The 25,309-nt window shown below is 43.0% G+C and overlaps 1 protein-coding gene across 10 annotated transcripts in view; it reads left to right on the top strand.

The window, feature by feature from the left end:
- LOC146866846 (scavenger receptor cysteine-rich domain-containing protein DMBT1-like) overlaps positions 1-25,309 on the top strand; it is a 1,139,300-nt gene that overhangs the window by 402,423 nt on the left and 711,568 nt on the right. For all 10 annotated transcript variants that reach the window (XM_085602006.1, XM_085601995.1, XM_085601984.1 and 7 more), the window contains one exon: positions 4,345-4,495. In XM_085602006.1, the coding sequence (XP_085458132.1) occupies positions 4,345-4,495 (151 nt within the window). The remainder of the gene's footprint in view (positions 1-4,344; positions 4,496-25,309) is intronic.

Raw genomic sequence — 25,309 nt, 5'->3', positions numbered from 1 at the left:
TCACTTAAAATGAATATTATTTTCAAGCAGTGTTATTTTTTTAGAAAAAGATATCAGGCCTTTACTATCATTAGGGCAGTAACTTCAAGACGTTTCATAGACCTTAATTTACTGAACACCTTGTGATATTGTTATAAGTACATTACATACTTTCTATGCTCATTGGGGTGCACTATATGGAGGGGACAAATCCGTGGCAATCGGGGTTACTCTCTCACTTGTATTTAGCCTTAATGGACCAAAACAACACCTGCTTGTGGATTGGTGTTTCTTCAGGTATATTGCACTGTTCAGAAGCCTATGGGCCTTATTACAAGTTTGGTGGTCCATAGGACTGCGGAATCCATGATGGTGGTCATACCACTGCCACACTACCTGACCCAGAGCAGTATTAAAACTTGGGCAGTCAGAGCGCCATGAGACTGCCATCAGCACAGGGATCAAGGATCCTGCTAGGCTGAAACCGGTTGTAATATGTTGGCAGTGCTGCTGCTGGCACCGCAGAGCATATTACTAGTGACCTTTTCATTGCCCTCTTCATGGCGGTGATACCAACATTAAAAGGGTGGCGGAGAGGCAACAAAGGGGGCCCTAGCAGGGCCACATTCTTGATTTGGGCCAGACGGTGCATGTATGCCACAACTTGCAGGAGAGGGCAGTCTGCAGTCTGACTGCTGCAGTCTGCATCATAGGCTCTTTATAAGACTTGCAGACTGCCGCAACACCCCCTGCCTGACCAGGATTTAACTTCTGATCTGGCAGGCAGTCATACCACAGGTCTGGTGGTCCTGCCGTGGACGATGGAGGACCTCCATCTCTGTAGGATCACCAAACTCATAAAAAGGTCCTAAGTGTTCAGAATCTCACTCTCCATGAGGATTTTCAGTTCAGTAGAAGCAAGAGACTGAAGTCAACAGAGCAATGTTCAACAGCGGGGAACTTGTGGGACTGTAAGTGTTGGAGTTGCCTTCACAGGCTGGACTTGCTCTGTGGACTCTCATGCTGCATTAAAGTTTGGTGCCAACACTGTGTGACTCTTGAAGTGGGGAGACTTCAAAGGCATTGCTGGGTATAATATAGTGGAGAGACTTCAAAGTAGGTCTTTGAAGTACACAGATGAAAGGAAAAAAAAACCTTCATTGGATCCTCCGAACCCAGCTAACTACCGCTCTAGCTCTCTTCTTCCTATCATAGCGAAAGCTTGCTAGAAAGTGGGTACCTTCGTTGAGGGTGCAGAACTTCTTCACCAAGCTAAATCAGGATTCACTGCCTCATAGGAATCGGCCTTGGTGGAAGTCTCAGAAGCTATTCGGGAGTGTCTGGATGCGGGCGGTAGGGCAGCTCTCATTTTACTGGACCTCAATATTTAAAACTGTTGCCCATTCTCTGCTACTCACCCGTCTCACGGACTTGGGGATCTCAGGTGCTTCCATTAGCAGGCTGAATTCCTTTCTGGAGGGGCGCAACCAACAAGTCTGGCTCCCCCTGTTTTCCTCTTCATCCCGGGAGGTATCTACTGGAGTGCCCCAGGAGTCCTCTTTGAGCCCCCTTCTTTTCAATCTTTATGTCACCCTCCTGATCCACTTGGCTGAAAAGTTGGGAGTCAAAATCATAGCATATGCTGATGATACTCAGCTCCTGTTTACCTGGGACAAGAAATCAGAGGGCTCCACATTCCCAGCCATAAACTGTCTGTCAGTAGTTTTTAGCTGGCTTTCTTCAGCACAGCTTAAATGTAACGAGGATAAATCTGAAATTCTCCTCTTTGGACACTTTGGCCCCTCAGTTCAGAGAAAGTCAATGGCCAATGGAATTCCCCATGCCTGCCTCAATGGGGCAACCGCTAAGAATCTTGCAGTCTGGCTTGAGGAGAATCTCTCCTTCACCACAGAGATTAAGAAGTTAGCAGGGAATTGTTTGGGGATACTCAAAACCCTTAGGAAACTTCTCCTGCTTTTCCCTAGAGCATCTAAGGAGACGGTGACTCGAGCTCTGGTACTCTCTTGGTTCGACTACGCGAATGCTCTGTATGTCGGCGTGCCCGGCTACCTCCTCAACAAACTACAGATTGTCCAAAATGCTGCAGCGAGACTTGTTTTTAACACCCCTTTGAGATGCAACGCCAGACAACATTTGCGTTCCCTTCATTGGCTACCCGTGGACGAAGTTTAAAGCTCTGACCTTGGCCCACCGTGCTCTTAATGCCTGTGGCCCCACGTACTTGCAGAAGCGCTTCTTGTTCTACACCCCCACTAGATCTCTCCACTCATCTTCTCATCTTTTGCCCACACCCCCTGCTTCCGACTCACAAGAATGGGGAGCAGTTCACTTGCAGTCAGAGCTACCTCTGCTTAGAACTCACTTCCTCTGGCCCTTCGCAGCATCCAAGAATTTTGTTTTTTCCAAAAAAATTAAAGACTCATCTATTTGTCTAACATGTACTCACTTCGCCCTCTCTAGGCTCACGCCAGGACACTCCCTGTAGTATCTGTGCGCGTTATAAGCTTAAATAAAATAACATAACATAACAGGTCCTACCTTCCTGCCCTTGCTCCAGACTCACTACAGGGGGGTTTGCAGCCCTTTGTGTGGGGCAGGACATAGACTATTCAGGTGTAAGTTTAAGGCTGTTACCAGCTCCTCCCTCATATCCTCCCAGGGTGTCCTATTTAGTCACACCTAAGCTCCCGTTGTGTGTGACTAAATAGGTGGTATACACAAAGTCCAGCTATCACCCACCCCAGACATGTCTCAGAGACAAGCTGCAGGCACACAGGGTTAAGAGCAGAAAAATGCTATCTTTGTGAAAGGCATTTTCAAAATTGTAATGATAATTTCGATTTTGTCTTTAAAGAGGATTTATCATCAAAATTCTAAAGGTAATAAACTTGACAGATCTTCCGCCTTCTGATTTGGAATTACAGCTCATTAGATGTAAAAACAAATCCCAAATGGTTACCTATGGGAGGGGTAGGCCTCACAGTAGTGAAATACGAATTTGAGAGCTTTTCACTACCAGGACATGCAAAATGTATAAGCACACATCCTACCTTTTAATTACACAGCACCTTGCCCTATGGGCTGCCTCTGGCCTATCTATGATGTATACATAATAAAAGGGAATTTTAAGGCTTGTTAAAGGGATTTAAATGCCAAGTCAACATGGCAGTGTAAACAGCACACAGAGGCTCCGCAACGGCAGGCCTGAGAGATGTTTAAGGGGCTACTTAAGCGGGTGGCACAATCAGTGCTGCAGGCCCACTAGTAGTAATTAATTTACAGGCCCTTAGCACATGTAGTGCAATTTACTAGGGTGCATAAAAGTAAATTAAATGTCATTTCAAACAAACCACGTTTTAGGGGAGTAAGCACAAGCACTTTAGCACTGAGTAGCAGTTAGCAGGCACCGAGTTGTAAGGCCCGTCAACAAAAAGGAGGTCAGTAAAAGAGGAAAAAAGTTTGAGGGTTAACCCTGCAGAATTGGCCATTCCTACAGCCTCTGATATAAAAACTTCATTTCAAACTTAAACAAACACATAGGGAGCATTTGAAGTCATCAAGGGAATCAGGGCAAATCTATGGATTTGTATTATTCAATTTGTTGATCACACATTCAATTATTTAAAGTCAACCTAAAAAGCTCTGTTGCTCAACAACAAAGGGACACACTATATCATCAATTTTTCATTATATATGATTAGACCTCAACAACTTGAAATTATAGACAATAGCTGATTGTAGATGGCAACCAACATGTGTTTTCCTCTGTTAAGGCCCACTTTGTAATGGTTGTAAATGTTCTTAAAAATGTACATGTTCAATTTGATATACACCTTGCATTTCAAACGAAAAATGTAAGTGCATACAACAAAATACAAACATTATTAGAATCACAGCTCGTAGCTCTACACACCACATGACACAAATTCCTACTTTTGATTAATTTACAGAAAATTTGACAACGCATTCACTGTTTACTCCTACACAGTGGGGAGTATATCTGTTAGGACACCCTTAACATAATGCAAGATTAGACACCTTCAAAGGCCAAATCCTCCAAGTTCACACCTTGCTTAATTTTAAAGGTCAAATATTACTATTTATAACAAATGGTTTCAATATTAACTCATTCAGTTTGCATAATTTACGGTTAAGCATTCTTTCAGGTAATAAAATTGATTAGAGTGGATAGTCCTAATATTGGTAGCAACATAGGTAGATTTTCCTAACTTGCCACATTTTTTGCGAGTATATGTGTAATTTCTTTTTATTAAACAAAGTCAATTATTTCTCCTTCTTGTTTTCATATTAAATTGTTATTACGCTTGTCCTTTCATCCTGTAGGTAACTCCTCTTGTGGCGGTATCCTGTCTCAGCCATCTGGGACTTTCACCAGCCCCGGCTACCCATATTCTTACCCTAACAATGCTCGGTGCTTGTGGCAGCTGGTGGCACAAAACAACTCCTGCATTCAAGTCACCTTCTCCGGAGCACGGTAGGTGATACTGAATAGGCTTGTAATATTTTTTGTTTTTTGCTTAATGACATTCTGCTTTTATGTGCAGTCAAATATAACCCTTGACATTTTTAGATCACAGCTTGTACATGCTTAAGATTTACCGCCTTATTGTGAATTTGACGGATAGTAATTCATCATTCAGGCTGGAGGAGGGCATTACCTTTACCATCCTGATGGACTCCTGCCCATCTGGCCCTGCAGTCTTCTCTGTACATTCAAAGTAACCACTGTCACAGCGGTTCCTTTCAATGTCCATATGTTTGGTGGACAGCTGCTGACCTATTTGATGGCCGTCCACTAAATTTTTTCAGTGTTTTTGTTTTTCAGAAACAGAATCTCAAAGCAGGAGTTTGTTTTAGAAAAACAAAAAATGAATGCCCCCTACACCCTGGGAGTTCAGGGTGTGGGGCATTATTGTTTTTTCTGTCCATCAGGTTTTTCCTGGCATGAATGGAGAGAAGAAAATAACCCTCACACCGTCCACCCTAAATAAGACAGATAGTGAAATGTCTTACCTACAAAGGACGTTTTCTATTGATAGAGCAAACAAGGCTGCAACAGAAATGATAAACTCTGCCCATCTCTAAATCAAAGAGTTTGGCAGGCAGAATACGCTGCAGCATTTGCGATGAAGTACCTTGTTCATCAAACTCTAAATGGGGCCTTAGCATCTACACTAATGAGCACAACACAGAAGTGAACTAAAACAAGACTGTGGTATTAATGCATCCAATGTCTATTTATATTTGTGTGTCTGAATCCCTTAGTATGGAACTTTTTTAGTCAGGAAGAAAACAGCAACGATCAAAAGAATGCTGCAATACAAATTGTTTTTGTACACAATATCTGTAGTGCTTAATTTGTAAAAAAGATAATAATAATATAAATATTAAATGACAATGTTTAAAATTGTTATTAGAAGGGTGTAGTTCATCCCTTTGTGGGTGCCACTCAATTCAACTAAGAATCACCAATTATCAAATTCAGGGGTCTGAGTGAGCGAGTCTGTGCCTTATTAAAAGCAAAACTGTGGGTAAATTAATCCATGAGTTATCTTCAGCGGAGGCATGCATGTTTTATCAAGAGCTTAATATGTGTGTCTTTGTTATTATCTGTGGCTTATTATATGTATTATCAGGAGCTTAACTTTGATGGAGTCTCAGTGTTGTCTTGGGTGCAGCACTGAATGATTCTGAGGGGCACATTTATTATTTTTTAATAAGCTCTTTAATCGGGAATGTGGCACAGTAATCAAATGTATTGCCCCCCCTCCCCGCCCCCCACTTTGGGTATTGGTATAGCCAAATTATTTGCCATCCATGGTGTATGTTGCTGTACGACATACTAGCAAAACGTTAAAATTTATGTAAAAAACTCATGCCTGTTTTTCTTTTAAAGTGTCTGACTGCAGGGTGACACCCCCTCCTCTTCCTGGGTTTAGTACAAGTAGTCTAAGCTTTTGGTAAGATTACCTGTTGAATGCTTGAGATTTTAAGCATATTCGTTTTTAATCCACATGCCTATCTTCACTGGACATAGTGGGGCAGATTTACAAGCCCCTTGCGAGACATTTACGCCGCCGTTGCGTCACTTCTGTGACGCAGCGGCGGCATAAACCATGCGCCATGTTGCGCCTTATTTACAACGTGACGCATCTAGGGAGATGCGTCACGTTGTAAAGCCCTGCGCTACATTAAACCTGCGTCAGGTTTAATGTATGCAGGGTGGGCGTTCCGTCGGAAAAAGCCTCGGAAAAGTGACGCAATGAAATCTACAAGATTTCACTGAGTCACTTTTCCGACGCTGCTGCGTCAAAACCCTGCGCCTGCTTGAAGCAGGCGTAAGGCATGACGCAGCATGTTCGGTATGGGCAGCCCCTGAGCATTGCTGGAGTTGCGTGGTGCTTGCGACACGACTCCAGTAATGCGCCGCCCTTATGCCATCAGATGCGTCACGCATCTGTTTATCCTTGCGCCATGATGCGCTGCATTGTAAATGCGGCGCATCTGTGGTGGCGCAAGGGGAAACTTGCGTGACGCATCTTTCCTGGCGCATCCCTGCTGATTTGCAGGGATGCGCCAGGAACCATAAATCTGCCCCAGTGTGTTTCCACGAGTTAACCCTGTGTGCTGTGACCTCTTTTTTGCTTGGTTTTTTTAGTACATTTGTTCTCCACTGAGATTTGTACTTCCACTCAATTACAGATAGAATTGGATGTGAAAAAAACATTAGTATCGGTTGGCATAGGTATCCTCAATGATATGGTATTTTGGTGTGCCGGCTTTCCACATAGGTATTTTCTACCATTAGCCAGAGTCACTTGAAAAGAATTGGTCCTGCAGAAAGCTGCAGACCCACTGGGCTCTAAGTAGACAGATGAAATATGTAGAACTATTTAAATGGCAGGGTAATAATAGCTTCTACCCTTCTCTAGTAATCTTTTTAATTAAGTCAGGGTACCCACACATTAAATAATACAAAGGGATATTGAAGACTTTTAACTTTTCTTTTCTCTGGCACTCAAGTATTGCCCCCCCCCCCCCACCCCCTCAAACAGCTAAAAAAAAACTCACACCCAAAATGCTGGTTGTAGCCCATGCGAGTCCAAGTCGAAACGTGCCTGATGATGAAGCATGCTACAATTGAGTGGATAAGGCCTGGTAATTCTCAGTGGCACATCAGTCTCCAATCGGTATTGACAGAAACACAAAGCCCAGTTATTCCTTACTGTGTTTTGTAATTGATAAGGAAAACAGAAGAATTGGTCTTAAGGACCTCTCTCCCTTTTTGTGTTTGTACGCTATAAAGGCTGCCTCAAACCATGCACGACCTCTGCACTATGGTTTATAGCTGTATGTGTGAAGTCTGGTCAGGAATAGTACAAAGCATACCGTTGCAGCACAGAATACAATGCTGAGACAAATTCTGAAACATTTCACACATTGTATGCATGCTGTGCAATGCAGCAGACATGCAATGTATGGAATGGTTGGTGAAATGAGAAATCTTTCCTTCTTAGTGCCAGCTTCAAAAAGTAGTTTGGTTTTGATGCAGAGCTCGGTCTTGCTATTTTGTTTTGCGTCAAAACTATGTGTAATTGCTCTAATCTGCCCAAGAAACTACAAGTAATGCACCCTTGAAGCAAAGTGGTGCAAAGTAGCAAAACTCACTATTTGATCTGAGAAAAGGACACCCTTTCCAATTGTAAAACACCTTTGTGCTGGGAAGTAAATAACCTTTGATGGGAATTACCATCTAATTTGTAGTTTTCCCCAGGGTTTTTACTTTTTTTGCTGAACCCGTTTTTGTTGACCATTTGACTCTGCGCTCCTCACCCCTCCTAACCAGCTGTAAAGGGTTTGTGCTTTCTCTTTTAAACACAGTAAAATTGGATTACATCTGATTGCCACATTTAATTTACTTATAAATCCCTACTATGTGTTACTACATGTATCCAGGGCCTGTAAATTAAATGCTACTAATGGACTGCAGGACTCCTTGTGCCAAATTGGGCTGTTGAGGGGGTGTGAGCCCTTCTCAGGGTGAACCACAACAGTCAATAAATTAACCTGTGCTTAAATCTCTTGTAGTTTGGCACGAAAGCAGTCAGGTTAAACTTAGAGGCAGTATGTAAAGTATTCATGCAGCACTCAAGCAGTGATAAAGTGAAAACACAACACAAGAAAAATACCCCTCCAATTTAGAAAAACAGATTAAAATTGAAATAATTATCTGACACCAAAAAAACAAAAATCCAATCAGTAGACCCGGAATTAGAGTTTTTTTTAAAGCTTAAAGTGAAAAATAGTGCCTGAAAGAATAAAACACCAATTGAGGATATCTAGTCACACAAGACTGGGGCAAAGTAGAAATTTATGGCTGACCACGATGGAGTGCAGTTCAGATACACAAAGTGGATTGCGCCCGGTCTCCCCTTATCTTTGAACTTAAAATAATTTTTTTTTTTAAACGTCTGAGAAGGTAAAGTTCAGCAGGGCAGGGCAGCCAGAGGAGTTTTAGGGGCAGAAGGCGTCACCCTCTGGGAGCAGCTGGACAAAGTCGCAGTTAACATTTCTACATTGTGACTTAGTCCTTTAGGAAGTTGAAAATCTCCAATGGTACGAAGCTGCAGGCTGTATCCGACGAGGGCTCCATGAGGCCAGATATCCTTCCAGAGAGGAATCACTTAACAGGATTTACTTCTGCTGAGAAGAACATATCAGGGGTTACAGCAAAGTCAGGACGACCAGTGATGAACCTTGGGCGAATCAGTGAGCAGGTAGGGTCCATCTTCTCCTCCATCTCAGGGACGTTTTTGGCAGAAATTCTCCCAGGTTTTTGATTTGGGCTATACAGGCACCTGTAGCACCACTTCCAAGGGTCTAGGGCTGGATGGATGGCCACCACTTGGAGGGTCAGGAGTCAATCAGGCTGCATCCAGGTGTAGGTTCAAGATGGTTGGAGCCTTTTCTGTCCCCGGAGCTCTGATCAGGTGACCAGCCAATTTGCCCTTGGAGTCACTCTGGTAGCCCTGGGTTCAAGCAGAAAAATAGGGATAGCAGCAGGGCAGTCAGTCCTCTGAGGGCTTCAGGCATCAGGGCAGTGTTCTGAAGTACAGAGCAGGCCACAGGCAGCAGGGAAGTCCTCGAAGAGTTCTCCGCAGATGAACTGAGAAGGGGCTCTGAAGGTCCTAACTTTGTACCTGGTGCCGGCTTTGAAGTGGAACAAAACGTCTGGAGTTTCCTCCTCAACACATAGTTCTGGGATTTCCTACCTCTCTACCCTGGTCACAGGATGTCTAGTGGCCCAAAAGGCTAGTGTGAAGGTATTTGTGTGTGGGCTGAGGTAGTTTCTTTGAAGTGCAAATGAAGCTGTGCACAGCACAGCCACTCCCATGCTGTCAGGATGGCAAATCCTGTCAACACTGGTCACTCTATTGTTTGGCTGTCTGAGAGGAACACACACAGGCAAACTGCCAACTACACCTAGTCATTTAACCTAGGAAGCAGACTGCACACACCAAATGCTTAGGGCAAAAACATTATAGCTTTCTAAAACTGGTATTTTCAGAATTGTGGCTTAAAAATTGATTTTACCTTAAAAGAGGATTTTAAATTACACTTTTCTAAACACTAAACTTGATACTGTTCCCAACAAAAGTTATCACTCATTAAATGTAATAAGGTATCTCAATTCTATAATTCTATCATATGGGAGAGGTAGGCCTCACAGCTGTAAAAAAAACAAATTTAGTAGTATTTCACTACCAGATATGTGAAACTTAAAAGTACAAATCCAGCGTTTTAAATACACTGCACTCTGCTCTATGGGATGTTTATAACCTTCTTTAGGGGTGACTTAAAAAAGTAGTTGAATTCTTTGCAAAGGGTTTATTTAGGATGTCGAATTGGCAGTTTATAACTGCACACAGACAGTGACAGACCTGGAGCATGCTCTAAGGGGATACTTAAGTGAGTGGCTCAATAAGTGCTTCAAGACCACTAGTAGTGTAGAACAACAATTGGTCCTAGGACCCATTTATCAGCGCATTTAAGTAAAAAAACATTGATAATTCAGAATATGTAGAAATACATTCAGCAAACAGTACAAATACAATTCTGCACCTTGGGAAAAGAATAGGGTAATCACTGTATTTAGAGAAAATTGTCTATTTTATTCATAGTACCAAAAATGGAGGTAAAAACATTACCAAGCATATACTCGTCAAGAGGTTGCTCCAAGAGAAAGGAGGTGAAAAAAGGGGTTGCTCATGTGTAGTGAAGCTGAGAAGAAGCACAGAATGAGACTAGTTTAACAGAGATTACAATTGGTTTCCATACACAACTGGTTATAACATTAGCACCAGTTGTTTGTGGCCTGTCCAAAAAACATAATTTTTCATCAAATTAAAAATAAATCACCTGGAATGTAGCAGAGAAATATCATCTATTCAAAAGGGTGGGATGGTGTTGTCATATGGTACAGGCCCTTGGTGAAGGGTAGATGTAGACGTTTCTACCCGACTTGAGGCGCAAGGGGTTACTTGAAACCCCCCCTTGCGGGTCTTCATTAGGATAGGGGTGCGGGAGGAGCAACCTAAGGAGGTAAGTATAAGAGTTTCAGGATGAGTAATGTGTGCTGATTAATTGAATTGAGTGAAATAACAGTGGGACCTTAATGGATGCATCAATGACTGACCTATTGCAGGCACCTCACGATGAAAGGCCCTGATGCTGCTCCCAAGGACTGATGTTCTGTAGAACGAAGGTGCATATTAGATAGCCCATGAAAATTCGGGACTACGATAACAAATGTTATATGATTAAAGACCTCATGGACTTACCCGCATCACTGTTGCGGTAAAGGAGGTCAAACAACCCCGGAGGGGTGGAATGATCAAATCAACCTGGAGAAATAGCCAGTCGGGTGCGAGTCAATCGCACTAATTATTCTGTGAAGAAGGGCAAAAATATATTGAAGAACCGGAATAGGGGAACTTGCCCAGAATAGTATATTTTAGAAAAGGGGGGCTCTGGCACAGTAATTACCTTCTTGATGAGTCGGCGAGAAGAAACTCATGCGACTGTCCTTTACAGATAAAGCAAGCGAATGACATGCGTTGGAACTACGTATTTAAAGTATGTTCGCACGTGCAAGTAGCCGGGCGGATGCCGTGGACGTGCTGTATCAGGTCGTCACCGTGTCAAGGCAGCGGAAGACAGACTGAATGAATCAACTGTTTGTGTAAAAAGGGGGGAAAAGATTTGGGGAGTTAGTGTCAGAGAGGATGTAAACTACTTCCTCCTAGACCTGATAGAATTGTTTAAGCCAGTTACCTACTGTCTGCATTGCCCTGATAAAATGGAAATAACCCCCGGTATAGTATAAGTGCAATTGACACTATAGCCACTGCAGGAGGTATTAGTTAAGTACTCTCGAGCCGGGTAAAAGGGAGTACCTACTGCGTGCTAGGCGATTCGATTAATGAAAAAACAACTGGTTCAATATAAACACCAGAGGGGGTATCAAATACGTGCTCACGAGCCTGGTACAATAATTTAACCAGTGCGTACATTGCCATTGGCTAAATTATAAAGCTATATTAGAGGGAAACAAATTCTCCTTATGATTAAACGTACATACGGTCAAGACAAAGCATGTTAGATGAATTTAATAACAGTGTGAAAAAAACGTACAGAGCAATACAGTACATTGTGAGACAATCATAGTGTGACTACACAACCATGCAGTGTATGCTATAACGATATGAGAAACATAATGAATGTGTAAATAGTGGTTGGAATATTTACATAATGTAAAACAGCGCTTAAACGGGATTGGCTCTGTCATAGAGAGTTTCTTTTGGACCCCAAAACTAAATCAGGTTCTGAGCAAGACCGCATGGTGTGTGTCACCACATTCTGCACCAAGAGCATTGATATTAAGAAGATCATCAACCCCCATTGGCACTTGGTGTCTGATGAAATAGGAATAACGGAATTCCCCTTGCATGCTTTTAGGAAAGGCAAAAATGTGAGGGATTATGTGGTTAGATCTCTCCTTCCCACAAGACCCAGGGACAATCAAATGTCACTTTGGAATATTCCACCCATAAAAGGACATTTTGAGTGTGGGCTGTAGGAAGGTGGAATCTGACTACATGGTTGCTCCCACTTTTTTCCTGGTGTTTTGATGGCTTTTGACTTATTTTGGCTGGGAACCTGCTATCCAGGTACCCAGCCTATCTGCTTTCTCTTATAAATTGATTCCATGTACTTTAGGTACACTCCAGAGTGGATCCTGGGGTACACTTTTGAGGCCCTTGTATATGGTATACTATGTACCCAGGGCATAGGTACCCCAGAGACCTACCAGGGGTGAAGCATGTATTGTGCCACCCCTGGAAAGCCCTCCAAAATGACACCACATGTCTGCTACTGCAGCCTGGGTAAGGTGGTGCATGCACTCCTTACTGAGACATAGGTTCACTATATCTCACCTATAACTGCACATCAGTCACCCCTGCGGCAGGCCTTATCAATCCTGAAGGCAGGGTGCTTGGTTATATGTGAGAGGGTGCCCAGGCATAAACTGAGCCCCTCTGCAGCCTTTGGAATCTCTTCTCCGGGGTTGTCAGTAGTGCAGCCTGACCATATACCCTTAAGTGCATTATAACCAAATGATAAATGCTAACTTTGGACTGGCTGCACGGAAACATGTTGTGTTTGATGTCAAACACCTTGGAATCATACCTCCACAACAGTAACTGGTGTGGGAGTATGATCCCACCCTTTTAGAGGGAGAGACATGACAGCACCGGTATACCTGGTTCCAACTTAACTGAGCCCTGGCATCACAAAATGGATGCTGCAGCCACAGACACGGGTCTGGCCTCCTGCTGCTGACCGAAACTCCGGCAGGGGAGGCCTGGACAATAGGTTTCCTGTCACAGGGAGGTGTAACCACCTCCCAGACAGGCTGATGTGTATTGGGGCTGGGTGGAAGCACTCTCAGAGTGCTTTGAAGTCCTACACTGGGCACATTTGGTGTCCCTGTGCATAGTCCAGCTCAAACCGGTTCAGAGGCTTCCAGCACCTACTCTGTCATGAAACTGGACAAAGGAAATGGGTGTAGCAACCCCTCTTTCCAAACCCTCCTATAGGTGGGTCCCTAGAACTAGTCCAACCCCTTCCTTAGGTATAAGTAAGGAACCCCTGGCAACAGGACTTTAGATATCCCTGGACGAAACTCTGCAACTGAATCCTGGAACTTCAATGCTCTACTAACGACTAGAGGACTGAAGAAATCTCCCTTGGGGTTAAGGAGTGACTCCCCTGCTTCACAGGCTCCAACAAAGCAATTGCTGGTCTGCATCTCCGAAGCTCCTGATGGACTCTGAAGTATCTGCAGCCCAGGAAGAGGATTTCCAGACTTCTCACAAGCCGACCCGAATCCCCAGCAAAGCTGAGACCTGCAGCCCTCATGAGTAACGTGGAACTGGAACTCCTGGCCACCGCGCACATTTGCTAGTGCATTGACTTCTCAATGTCTCTTGAAGTCTTGATTTGGTTTACTTGTAGCCCTCACCCCGAACACCATCTGCACCGAAGATTGTGGGCCTGCACTCCACGAGTGTTCCGTGAGCCCGCTTCTTGCATTTCAGCTCAAGGCTCCTTCGCGATCCCTGGTCCGTCGACTGGTGGGTCACTGAGAAGGCAACTTTAATTTTCCTTGGGCTTCCCTGGTTGCTCCAGATGTGCCCTGACTTCCCACTGGGTGGCGAGTCCCTCAGACCTTGCTGGTCTGCACCGAAGCATCTTTCTCCTTTCTGCGTGGGTTGCTGTTGCCAAGGCTTGTTGGGTCCAATCTGGGCACCAACACTGCAGCACTCGACATCCTTTGTGGTACAGCTCGAATCCAGCTCCTGGTTGTCCTCGACGCTTCCTGGTCCTCATGGCTGAAGAGTCAAGCTTCACCTTCTTCACCGGAAATCACCCGACTTCGGTGGGCATTCGCCTATTGTGCTCCTGGTCACTGGCTAGTGACCCAGACTCTGTACCCTCTGCTTTCAGGTTCTTCTCGACTTTGAACCAGGCTTGGATCTCTTTGGACACTTCGCATCTTCCCAGCAGCAGCACTTCTTCGTCAGCTCCCATTGAAAACGGCAACGCAACCCGACACCATTTGACACCTATGTACCCGGCTTCCCTGGGTGAGGTAACTCGAGTACTCTAGTGCTCCCATGGGTGTTGTCCCTAGAACTTCCTAAGTCCAAAAGGGTTTGGTCCTAAGTCATTCCTAAGTGTCCCTAATCTCTAAAAATCTAACCGCGACTTTCCCCATAAAAGCTAATGGGAGCTCGCGGCTGTGTTCTCATACTGCACACGGCCCCCGTGGGTCCCCTGTGTCACTACCTTGGGTGGTTCCTTGTAAAACAAGCTGCTTTACATTCCTTCAAGACTTAGCCTGAATGCTGCTCTCCATAGCTATCACTTGGATAGCTTTCAATAAAGGTTGTCTTGAACCTATCATCAATAAGGGGTTGTTTGGACTGGTGCAAGATGCCCACTATAACTAGTGGACAGCATATACCAGGCCAACTTCTCACATGGGCAGTGCAAGGCCTGCCCTTTGACCAAGGAAATCAAATGCTTCAAAGACAATGGGTACAAACACCCGTTACAGGAACACACTAACTGTAATTCGTTGGACGTTATTTATGCTACAACATGCCCATGTGTTTTTCTACATATTGGACAAACCATACAGAAGGTTAAAACTTGCGTACTGCAGCACTGCAGCAGGATTCTCTGCAAGGTCCAGGGCTAACCCTTAGTTAAACACTTCAACACCTTTGGACACTCGGCCGAAAGTCTCAAATGGTAGGTGATTGAGAAAGCCAGGCTCAACCCTGGGGGGTGGGGTAGTTTTGAAAAACACCATAAGTGTTAGGGAATGCAACTGGATACATATCCTTGACTCAGTCCTAAGTGGTCTGAATGAACACGAGGAGATTACGAGGGAGGTAACATCACTTAACAATGGCTGAGCTTTTTTATGATTATGTCTGTACATTTTAATATGGGATATATTATCCACGTTAGTATCTGTCAATGATGGGCTTCATCATCCTATTTAACTTGTACATTATGTAAATATTCCAACCACTATTTACACATTCACTTTGTTTCTCATATCGTTATATCATTATTGCATGGTTGTGGAGTCACACTATGATTGTCTCACAATGTACTGTATTGCTCTGTATGTTCTTTTTACATTGTAATTTAATTAATCTAACATGTTTTGTCTTAACCGTATGTACATTTAATCATAAGGGGAATTTGTTTCCCTCTAATATAGCTTTATTATTTAGCTAATGGCAATGCACGCACTGGTTAACTTATTGCACCAGGCTCGTGAGTACGTATTTGATCCCCCTCCGGTGTTTATACTGAACCGATTGTTTTTTCGTTAACACAAGAAGAATGCCAAACCAAATTAGGAAAATAGAGAAACATTTTATAGATAAAATGATCCCATCAGTAGAACCACAGATATTCAATAATAATGTTTTAAGTAAAAATAGCATGTAAAAGCAGAAAGCGCCACTCATGGTCATCTGGTCATGCTAGACTAGCGGAAAGTCAATGGTTCAGGCCGACTGAAGTGAAGCACGAGTCGGATACCGGAACCAGGTTAGTTTTGCTGAAAAAGTTATCTTCTCAAAGCCTGGTGTGAAAAGATCAGTTCATGGTGGGATAGGATATAAACAGCAGGGATAGCATTGTGGATGGCCGTCGTGTAGCAGGAAGAGCAGGCTGAGGGTTGTAGGCTGTCATTGCTGTAGCACAAAAAGCCAGTAGGCCATCGTGGATGGTCGTTGCTGGAGCTGTGCATTGGCAGTCAATGCAGTAGTATGAAAGTGCAGAACTTTGCTGTAGCACGGAGTTGGGTTCACCAGAGCTTTTCATTGGCGTACATTGTGGGTGGTAGAATCTCGCGTTGATCTAGCCCGTTCGTGGTCACGTACAGTCCAGAGACTTTAGGATTTTACCTTTCTTTGGAAGAGAAGCCCAACTAATCCCATGAGAAGGGTTCAGGACCTGGGGAGGCACCTCATGGGGATCAGAAACTCAATACAGCAGAATCCAGCAGGGTTCAGAGAGGTCCATTAGCAGCAGGACTTCTGGGCAGTTGCATGAAGGCCTCTGGAGTTTGCTGTGTCCCTGTAGCAGAAACAGGAGGTCAGCCAACTGACCTTTGGAGTCAATCAGGTTAGTCTGAGATGAAGGTAAGCACTTCCAGTCCTCCTTCTCAGACAGCAAGGCAAGCAGCAAGCAGTCCTCTGGCAGCAAGGCAGTCCTTCCTCTATAATGTCTACAGGTGCAGGAGTGTTCTGATGAATGGCTCAAGAAGTCCAATATTTATACTCTGTGCCAGCCTTTGTGTGCTTGGGGACACCCTGTCATATTCCCAAATCTGTGAATGGGAGGTTCTTCCCTTCCCCTGTCAAGGCTCCAAACTGTCTGGGGTGATAATAGGCTGGTCTCAGGGTCCTTTATGTGTGCTGGAGGCAAGCACTTTGAAGTGTAAGTGAAGCTAGGTACAGCTCTTCCTTCACCCATCCTGGCAGGATGGCCCATCCTGCCCCCATATAGACCCCTTTGTGCCACTGTCTGAGGGAATACACAAACCTCAACCGGAGAGTCATTCACAGTCCTTAACCCAGGACATTGGCAGAAGGCACAAATATTTGGAAGAAGAAATTGCCAACTTTCTAAAACTAGCATTTTTACAATTGCAGCTTAAAATCTGCCTTTACCATTAAAGAGGATTCTCAATTCAAATACACTTGAGTCTAAACATCATATCTCTTTCTGCTCCCAATCTGAAGTTAGCACGTATGAAATGTAAGAAGCTATCTCAGTGTTAGTCAGTTGGAGAAATATGCCTTACAGTAAATGGAAAATGAAATGTAGGAGTTTTTTACTAACAGAACATGTAAAACGTATTCCCACATGTCCTACTTTCTAAATACAATGCACCCTCCCCTATGAGCCTTTAGGCCCTATCTGAGAAGTGAATTGTAAAAAATAAAATGTAAGGTTTAGGCCCGGCAAAAGATGTATTTTTCAAGGTCAAAATGGCAGATTAAAACTGCACTAAAGGCTACAGTGGCAGGCCTGAGATTGTTTGAAAGGCTTCTTTAGTAGATGGTACGAGTCCTGCAGGCCCACTAGTAGCATTTAATTTACAGGCACTGGGTACAGGTAGTATCATATGCTAGGGAGTACAAGTAAATAAAATGTACCAAGCAGGTATAGGCCATTTGTACATGTTTTAGGGAGAAAGCCCAATCACTTAGGTACTGGTTAGAAGTGGTAAAGTGAACAGGGTCCGAAAAAGCCAGTAAAAACGGGTTCCGCAAAAGAAGGGAGTGAACGCAAAAGGTTTGGGGTGACCGTGCAGAGAGGGACAGGTCATACAATAATGCTTCATTTCAGTTTGGAAGAAGCTAGAAAAATTCATGCAAGACTCAACAGCGATTTCAAATCCAACTTAATGGTCACGTTGGATTTTTTATTACTATTTCAGAAATTACACTTTTTAGAAAGTTTTCATTTTCCTGTAAAAATCAAAAAGGGCCTTTCTGCCAGTGTTCAATGTCACCTGACTGCTAATGGCTCCCCTGTGGTGAGATGTTGATTGCTCCCAGGCAGCTTGGGTATGAAGAGGCATTTTCTTCCTTGAGCAGGATGGCCTGAAGCTGTGCTTAGCCCCTTCCTGAACTTCAAATATGCCTACCCTGTCACTGGTAGATGTAGCTCACACCTAGGCTTGCCTCTCTTTTATCTCGCTAGTTAGCTTGGCTCCAACCCCAGTGGAAGTGGGGTGCTGCCCCAGTACTGGTTAGGTGTGGCCACAAGGGAGGGTTTTCCCATTATCATATCCACACATCTGAGTAGGCACAGAGATTTCTGACCAGGGGACTTAAGTTCCTGCCAAGCAGGTTATAGGTAGAGAGGGATTGTGGCTTAGTTTACAGTAAACCATTCAGAAAGTGCTCCATAAGTGGGATTGGTTGGCAAAATGAGGCCATTTAATAGCAAAAGTGCTCCCCATGCATGAGCATTCAATACCACATATTATATACATTTTTTAGAAATGTGTTTTAATAGACCACTGCACTCCATTCTTTCAAGACTGTTGGTGGGTGGCACTATTCTCCAAAAGGAAAAGCATGTCTAGAAATTGTTTAATACCCCTGTGAAGTTGTGCAAGTAGGAGATTGCTGTGCAGTACAGTGACTAACTGGCCAGCCCCTTACTTTGAAAATTGTTCCAGCAGCACCTCAAGACTGGACAAATCTGGACAGTCCATTTCATGCCCAGACTAATATTTGTGAGGCAAGTCAAATGCAGACCTATATGAAAATACTCATCCGTAGTCTCCTTTGCAGGCTCATGCCAAAAATTGTATTTTCTATGCATGAGAGCAGCACAAGTGTTTGTTAGCTGGGTGCCCTAAAAAAACACAAATGCTACAATCGTATGGCTAGAAGTCTGTGATGCGCTAATGCCACAATGTACTTTAATAGCCATTTTCCCTAGGCAATAAAAAAAAAATTGCAGCATTGATGGATTTGTAAGATCTTAAACAGCATTGTGGTGTTTATGAGATTGAAAGTTGAGATGCATATGATGTCTGTGCTGTACTCTCGTTTCTTTGCTACCAACTCACAAGATAGCTTGGAATGGGGAGATCTCCAAGCTGATAGGAGATAGAGTGGCTAGGTCACAAGGAAGGTAAAGAGTGTGCTGCATAACCAGAATCTTATGGAGAGACATCCATGAGCTTTAGCGGGGCATTGGAGGAAAGAGGTATGTTGATCTAAAATCGTCATGTGCCAGCCTGGTGGAGAACTGAAGCCCCAAGAGAAAACTAAAACATTCTGGACTACTGTCCAATGACAGTAGGGATCCTACAGACATATTCCGTACAAGTTGGCAGGCAAGAAAGCGCTCCTGGGATGACACAAGACTGGCCCCACAAATCCTCACCATCAATAGGCAAATATTGTCCTTGCAAAAACATGTAAGCAAAGGAGTAGCTTGTCAAGTCCTGTGAGTACGGCGAGTGTGGCAACCCAAGGACCACACTGGCATGAAAGGAGGTAATAGAGGGACAGGTGAAATTACTCAAAGTAAAACTACACCAGTTTTACTTTGGGGGCAGTGTTAACGGCTCATGACTCAGAATGAATCCAGGATCATGCAAAGTTACCACACGTCTGAAAGGCCCTTTGGTTCATTTGAATGAATGAACCCGCTAGTCTGCTAATTTACACACAGTAATAAAGTGCCAATTGTGCAGCGTGTTTAATATAGTCCCCAAAGAGGAAAGCACACAAAACAATCATGAAATTAGCACACTACTGTTGCAGGGCATGAGACATAGACAGATGAAGGGGGATGTATAAATATAAAGTCAAAATAATGTAAGATCCTTAGACATGAGATGTGTCTAATGAAAGACGTGGTAAATCCTGAAGCAATAGAGACAATTAACAAATAGGGAAAGAGTACTCTGGAATGGATTAGTAATTCTGAAGTAGATTAAATCAAGGCCACTTATATCTTCTCCATGCTAACTAGTTACGCAACCCCTAGCTTATAAAAATGGCCAAACTCCCAAAATGAATGAGGTATAAGACATTACAAGACCTGTGTATTAGACTCCAGTCTAATACAATACAAGTCAGAGGCAGGGTATGCATATCTGCAGTTAAAGGAATGTAAAGTTTTAGGTCTACATATCCAGTCCAGTCATTTAAGGTTTTGTAACGTAAATGGTTTCAGAGAGCTAGGCCAATTACTTCTGGGAGGGAGGTGTTTCACCTGGCAGGAAATTCCAGTTAGGTGTGGGGATCGTAGTAAGCTTTTTTTTCAGATTCATATAATTTATCCACCTAGTGAAAAAATATTGTCTTGTTGCTCATTCCGGTCCATCACCACTACTGGCTCCTCATTTGAAAGTTAGACTGATTGGGGTGGGTAATTGATATAGATTTCTGCTGAGTCTAGGGGAAAACCTTCTAATAAAGAATTTTTGGGCAAACCTTTCTGAGACAGCACAGTTTTTTTTCCCTGAAGTCAAGTGACAGACAATCTCGCAACTTGGTAGTAAAGCTTTAAGTGCTGCAAATTTCAAGCGTATGTCTTTCCCCTCGTGATGGATGCCGTATTACACATCAAAAGCCCTCCACAGAATGTACCCAGAATCAGAAGATAAATGTTTAGGTGCCAGCAACCAGGTGGTGGAGATTGGCTTCATACTTTCTTCACCTGTCCATTGTTGGCTCAATTTTGGGAACAAATACTTTTCACCCTTAGTAAAGCCCTCCAGAGCCACGTCGACCCGGAGACCGCAGTGGCACGTTTTGGTTTGTCAAAACAGAAGTTAGCTGTTCCAAGTATTAAAACCAAGCAAGCTTTTATTGCGATCACTTCTTTGGTGGCACGATCCTTGATTCTGCAGAATTGGAGGACAAGTAGAGTACCCACATATATAGAATGGCATAATAAAATGATCCGCACAAGTAAATTTGAAGAAGCCTATGCAAAAAGGGTTGGTGCAATCAAAGATTTATGAGGGTTTGGAAATTTATGAAACAACTTCAGGAGGAAAGGGTTAATTAAAGCTGTTTGGATAGATCTTTTTGCGGATTGTGATTAAAAATTCCTGATGATTAACGGAAGAGAAAAGAATGGGAAGCACTGTTGTGATTCCAGTAGGCTGCATCTAGAAAATATATCATAAATTTGCACTTGCCAAAGGTTTTACCCATACCCTACTTTTATTAAGGATCTGGTGGGGCATAGTCTATCAATACTATCTCTCTTTTCTGTAATGATTTTAAGTGTTACCTAATTGCACTGGTATTGCACTGCACTTTTTCTTTTTACAATTGATCCTCATCGTTTATCCCATCATTGTTTTACCATGATGTTTTTTGCTTTTAGCACTGAAATAAGTTTAGAGCCTTATTTATGATGCAATGAAATATAATACCATTTTATGTTGAAAGGTAGGGATGGGCATAGCTGATTGATGATGACATCTTACTTTTCCCTTATGTTTTAACATGATTGAAATGTACTGCTGTTACACTGCACTTTATCCTCTTTTCTGGAAGGCCGGAGATGGTTTGACCGCTGTTATTGATTGATCCCTTTGTCATTTATTTACTATTTTTTTTTCCTACTGTCAGAGTAATATTAGGACTTATTGTGTATTTACTGTGATATAATGAATTTCTCTATATATTTCTGCTCAATAAAAATGTAAAAAAATAAAATAAAAAAAAGGTTTACTTTGGGGGTAGTGTTGATGGATCATGTATCAGAATGCATCCGGGGTCATGCAGTTACCACAAGTCTGATAGGCCCTTTGGCTCATTTAAATGAATGAATTCATTAGTCTGCTAATTAACACAAAGATATAAAGTGTCCAATGTGCAGCATGTTTAGTTTAGTTCCAAAAGAGGTAAGCATACAAAACGATTATTAAATTAGCACACTACTGTTGCAGGGCATGAGGAAAAGACACATGAAGGGAGGATGTATAATTATTTTTTAAAAAGTCAAAATAATGTAAGATGTTTAGACATGAGATATGTCTAATGAAAGACGCGGTAAATCCTAAAACAATACAGACAGTCAACAAATCGGCAAAGAGTACTTTGGAACGGATTAGCAATTATGAAATAGATTAAATCAAAACTGCCTATATCTCCTGCACTGGCAGAATTATTGGTTTTGAAAGAGAAACATGAAAAATGCTAAGATGTTGCTCCAGACCTGATTTTCTCATAATAAAAATGGAAAAGGAAAAAGCCGATGAGACAGCATGGTGTTGTCTTTAAAGAAGCTACTCAACAAAAATGTGCATCAAATTTAAATATAGGCTTTGAGAGTGCTATCAGAGTGGAAAGGCCAAGAGAGATATTATTAACAATCTTTGCGTTATCCTTAAAGGGAAAAATCATATCTGAAGCAGAAGAACGAGCATCTCTACCGTAAAGGGGATGAGAAACCATTCTCCTCTAAAATCCTTCTCAGAGCTCCCTCTGGAAGTGCAAACTCCTGAAGAAGAAGCAAGGGTGAGGAAAGGCGAAGTGTAGATGCGTTCTTTGGGGAACTTCATGTCAAAGAGAAGAGATATATTGCCAACTCAAAAGCATTTCGAATAAGTACCTCACGGAACAACAGCCAAACATTGGGGCACATTATCAAGAAACGGTGTTAAAATTATCGCCACTTTAGCGGCAGAAAACTGCAGCTAAAGCGGCGACAATGGGCTTGATAATATGCTTTTGAGACTTCCGATAGAAGCCCATGTTCTGGTGTCAACATGGGCTTCTATTGGAATTCTCAAGGGCATATTATCAAGCCCATTATCGCCACTTTAGTGGCAGTTTTCTGCAGCTAAAGCGGCGATAATTTTAACACCGTGCTTGATAATATGCCCCTTGAAGTCAGATGAGCTTAAAAGAGGAATCCCTTAAAGGAGATAGGATATTTCAATGTTATTATATGCAAGACACACTTTTACAGCTTCACGTCCTGAAGGAGGAGATCATTAAAATGTAATAGCCATATGATGCATTTTATAAAGGAGGAGTAATTTCATGTGAATTCAAAAGCAGGAGGAAGCAAATAAAATAAACCTACATGGACTAGCTCACACTTCATCCCATCTAAGGCTGTGTCAAGTGTGGTAAATCTCTGGTGGGATTTTTAAACAGGATTTTAGATTGAGTTTAATACACTTCTATAAATTGTCTCACTCACTCACTGGTGTCCACCTTAGTGCTCAGACGCCACAAAATGGGTGGTTCGTAGCGCTTAAGAAAAACCGTCAATAAAATAAATGCGAGAAGACAGATATTCACCAAAAAAAAGGCTAGGTGTGTAAGGTGTGTAATCAAGGAGGGGGGACACGAGAGCTGGATATTTAGAGAGGTCCTGTTCTAATGCTCCCAGTGGTCTACGTAGGAAAAGACAGATAAGAGCAGTTCCTCTAATTGGCCAATTTGGAAGGATAGTAGTAATTACTATGATCTGAAAAGGGAAATTTCAAATTCAGATCTTGTTGCCCTCACACACCTGTTAGGGTGTCATGCTTCATCATTGGGCGTGCTCCTCGTCGGACCGGCGGTGCAATGTCCGACGGGCCTGGTGGCTTCTTTTTCGGAGATCTTTTGATCTGAGTACGCCGTTTTGTATGAAGACCATGTGAATGATTATGGAGGGTAATAACTCCTAAGAATGTGGGGATTCAAGAAAAATTAAAATAGGCCCTGGCCCCTCGTTAGTTTTAATAAGGTTAGGTAGGGCTGGGACTAAATAAAACCAGGGAGGCTACTTATGTGATGCAAGGTATCAGGGTAGCCTATAGTTGACAGGGGTCAACATGTTTCGTGTCACGGGGCTCAAGATCGAGCGACACTTCTTCAGGACCGTGGGACCAGTAAAGAATCCGTATACCTCAGTTTTCTTATAACGGGGTATGACAGGTCAACCACATACCAACTGGACCTAAGTATGGTTCAGAGTAAAAGGCTCCGCCTAAACAGAAGGAGACAAAAATATATATAGAGGACAAACATAAGCCACACATTCGTAGCTACATCAAAAGTGACGGGTCCATAAGTCAAAATGAGGTGTCTCTTAACTCCTTCAAGGGACCATCAATTCCCCCCAACACTAACGAACTTGTTAGAGAGAGGACAATAAAAGAAGTTGTGACTAGTACATAAAAAACACAACCAAGTGTACTCAAGCAGTGATACGAAACTCTATTCTCCTTACAATTACCAATATAATGGAGCAACCACTATACGCAATATATATCTTACCTCAGAGTGAGGGGTTCAAAGCTTCATAGGTAAGGGAATAGCAACCGGACCACTGGAACGGTCCCACTAAGGTAAAGAAATAAGCATCGCAAAAATTCATGCTATATAACATATACGTGAAATACTCTATCTCTATCAAGAGCGTGAGGTGTATAGGCTCCAGGTAGTTGGTACGTTACTTTGTATCAGTAGGCTCTCTCCTCAAAAATGGCTATATTTGAAAAGTGCTATGGGTTGATACAACTAGTACACTGTGATAGCAGTCAATGACCAGAATTGGCGGTGATAGGTATGGAGATCCAAGGCTGTGAAATTACACCCAGTGACTAGGACTGTCGTGGCGGAACGGTCCATACTTGAGTAGAGTTTGTATAAGGAACATTAATAAATACTCAAGATCGCGACTTAGTCCAAGCCACTCGTGCAATCCTGACGCAATGCACAATGTTGACGGGAGGTGTGTTTAACGGTGTGTTAAATCCCCCTCTAATAATGCATGATATTAACAGACTCCGTCTATTTGTGCGTGATAATATATACCATAGTGAATAGATGTCCCTTAAGGGTGGCGTGTGGCTGACAAGTCAACCCCAAAGGTGAGTTCGTCGTGCTAATATCACCCGCTGTCAGTGTTTCTAGTAAACATTCAAACTGACCTAAACGGCGAGTGCATAGTGCTCGTATCACTCTCCGTTAAAGTTCCGGTGACGAATCAGTGCCGAACAAGTTGCAGGCAGAAAACATAGACAGTAACTTACCCGAACGTTGACGGGGGCAGGCCACAACAGGACGTGTCTACTCCTCACCTGGATATTACCGGTGTTGGATTCACTTCCTGTATATATCCTCGATTCAATGGCGTAGTCTCGCGAGATTGCGGGAGGCGCCATTTTGTCACACGAGGATTGCCTGACCTTGGATCTCGAACGCTAAACTAAGCCATTGAATCGAGGATATATACAGGAAGTGAATCCAACACCGGTAATATCCAGGTGAGGAGTAGACACGTCCTGTTGTGGCCTGCCCCCGTCAACGTTCGGGTAAGTTACTGTCTATGTTTTCTGCCTGCAACTTGTTCGGCACTGATTCGTCACCGGAACTTTAACGGAGAGTGATACGAGCACTATGCACTCGCCGTTTAGGTCAGTTTGAATGTTTACTAGAAACACTGACAGCGGGTGATATTAGCACGACGAACTCACCTTTGGGGTTGACTTGTCAGCCACACGCCACCCTTAAGGGACATCTATTCACTATGGTATATATTATCACGCACAAATAGACGGAGTCTGTTAATATCATGCATTATTAGAGGGGGATTTAACACACCGTTAAACACACCTCCCGTCAACATTGTGCATTGCGTC

The sequence above is a fragment of the Triturus cristatus genome, chromosome 1_2 (assembly GCF_964204655.1).
Source record: "Triturus cristatus chromosome 1_2, aTriCri1.1, whole genome shotgun sequence".
Classification (NCBI taxonomy): domain Eukaryota; kingdom Metazoa; phylum Chordata; class Amphibia; order Caudata; family Salamandridae; genus Triturus; species Triturus cristatus.
The sequence above is the reverse complement of the archived record's forward strand: the minus strand, read 5'-3'. Positions and strand labels throughout refer to the sequence as shown.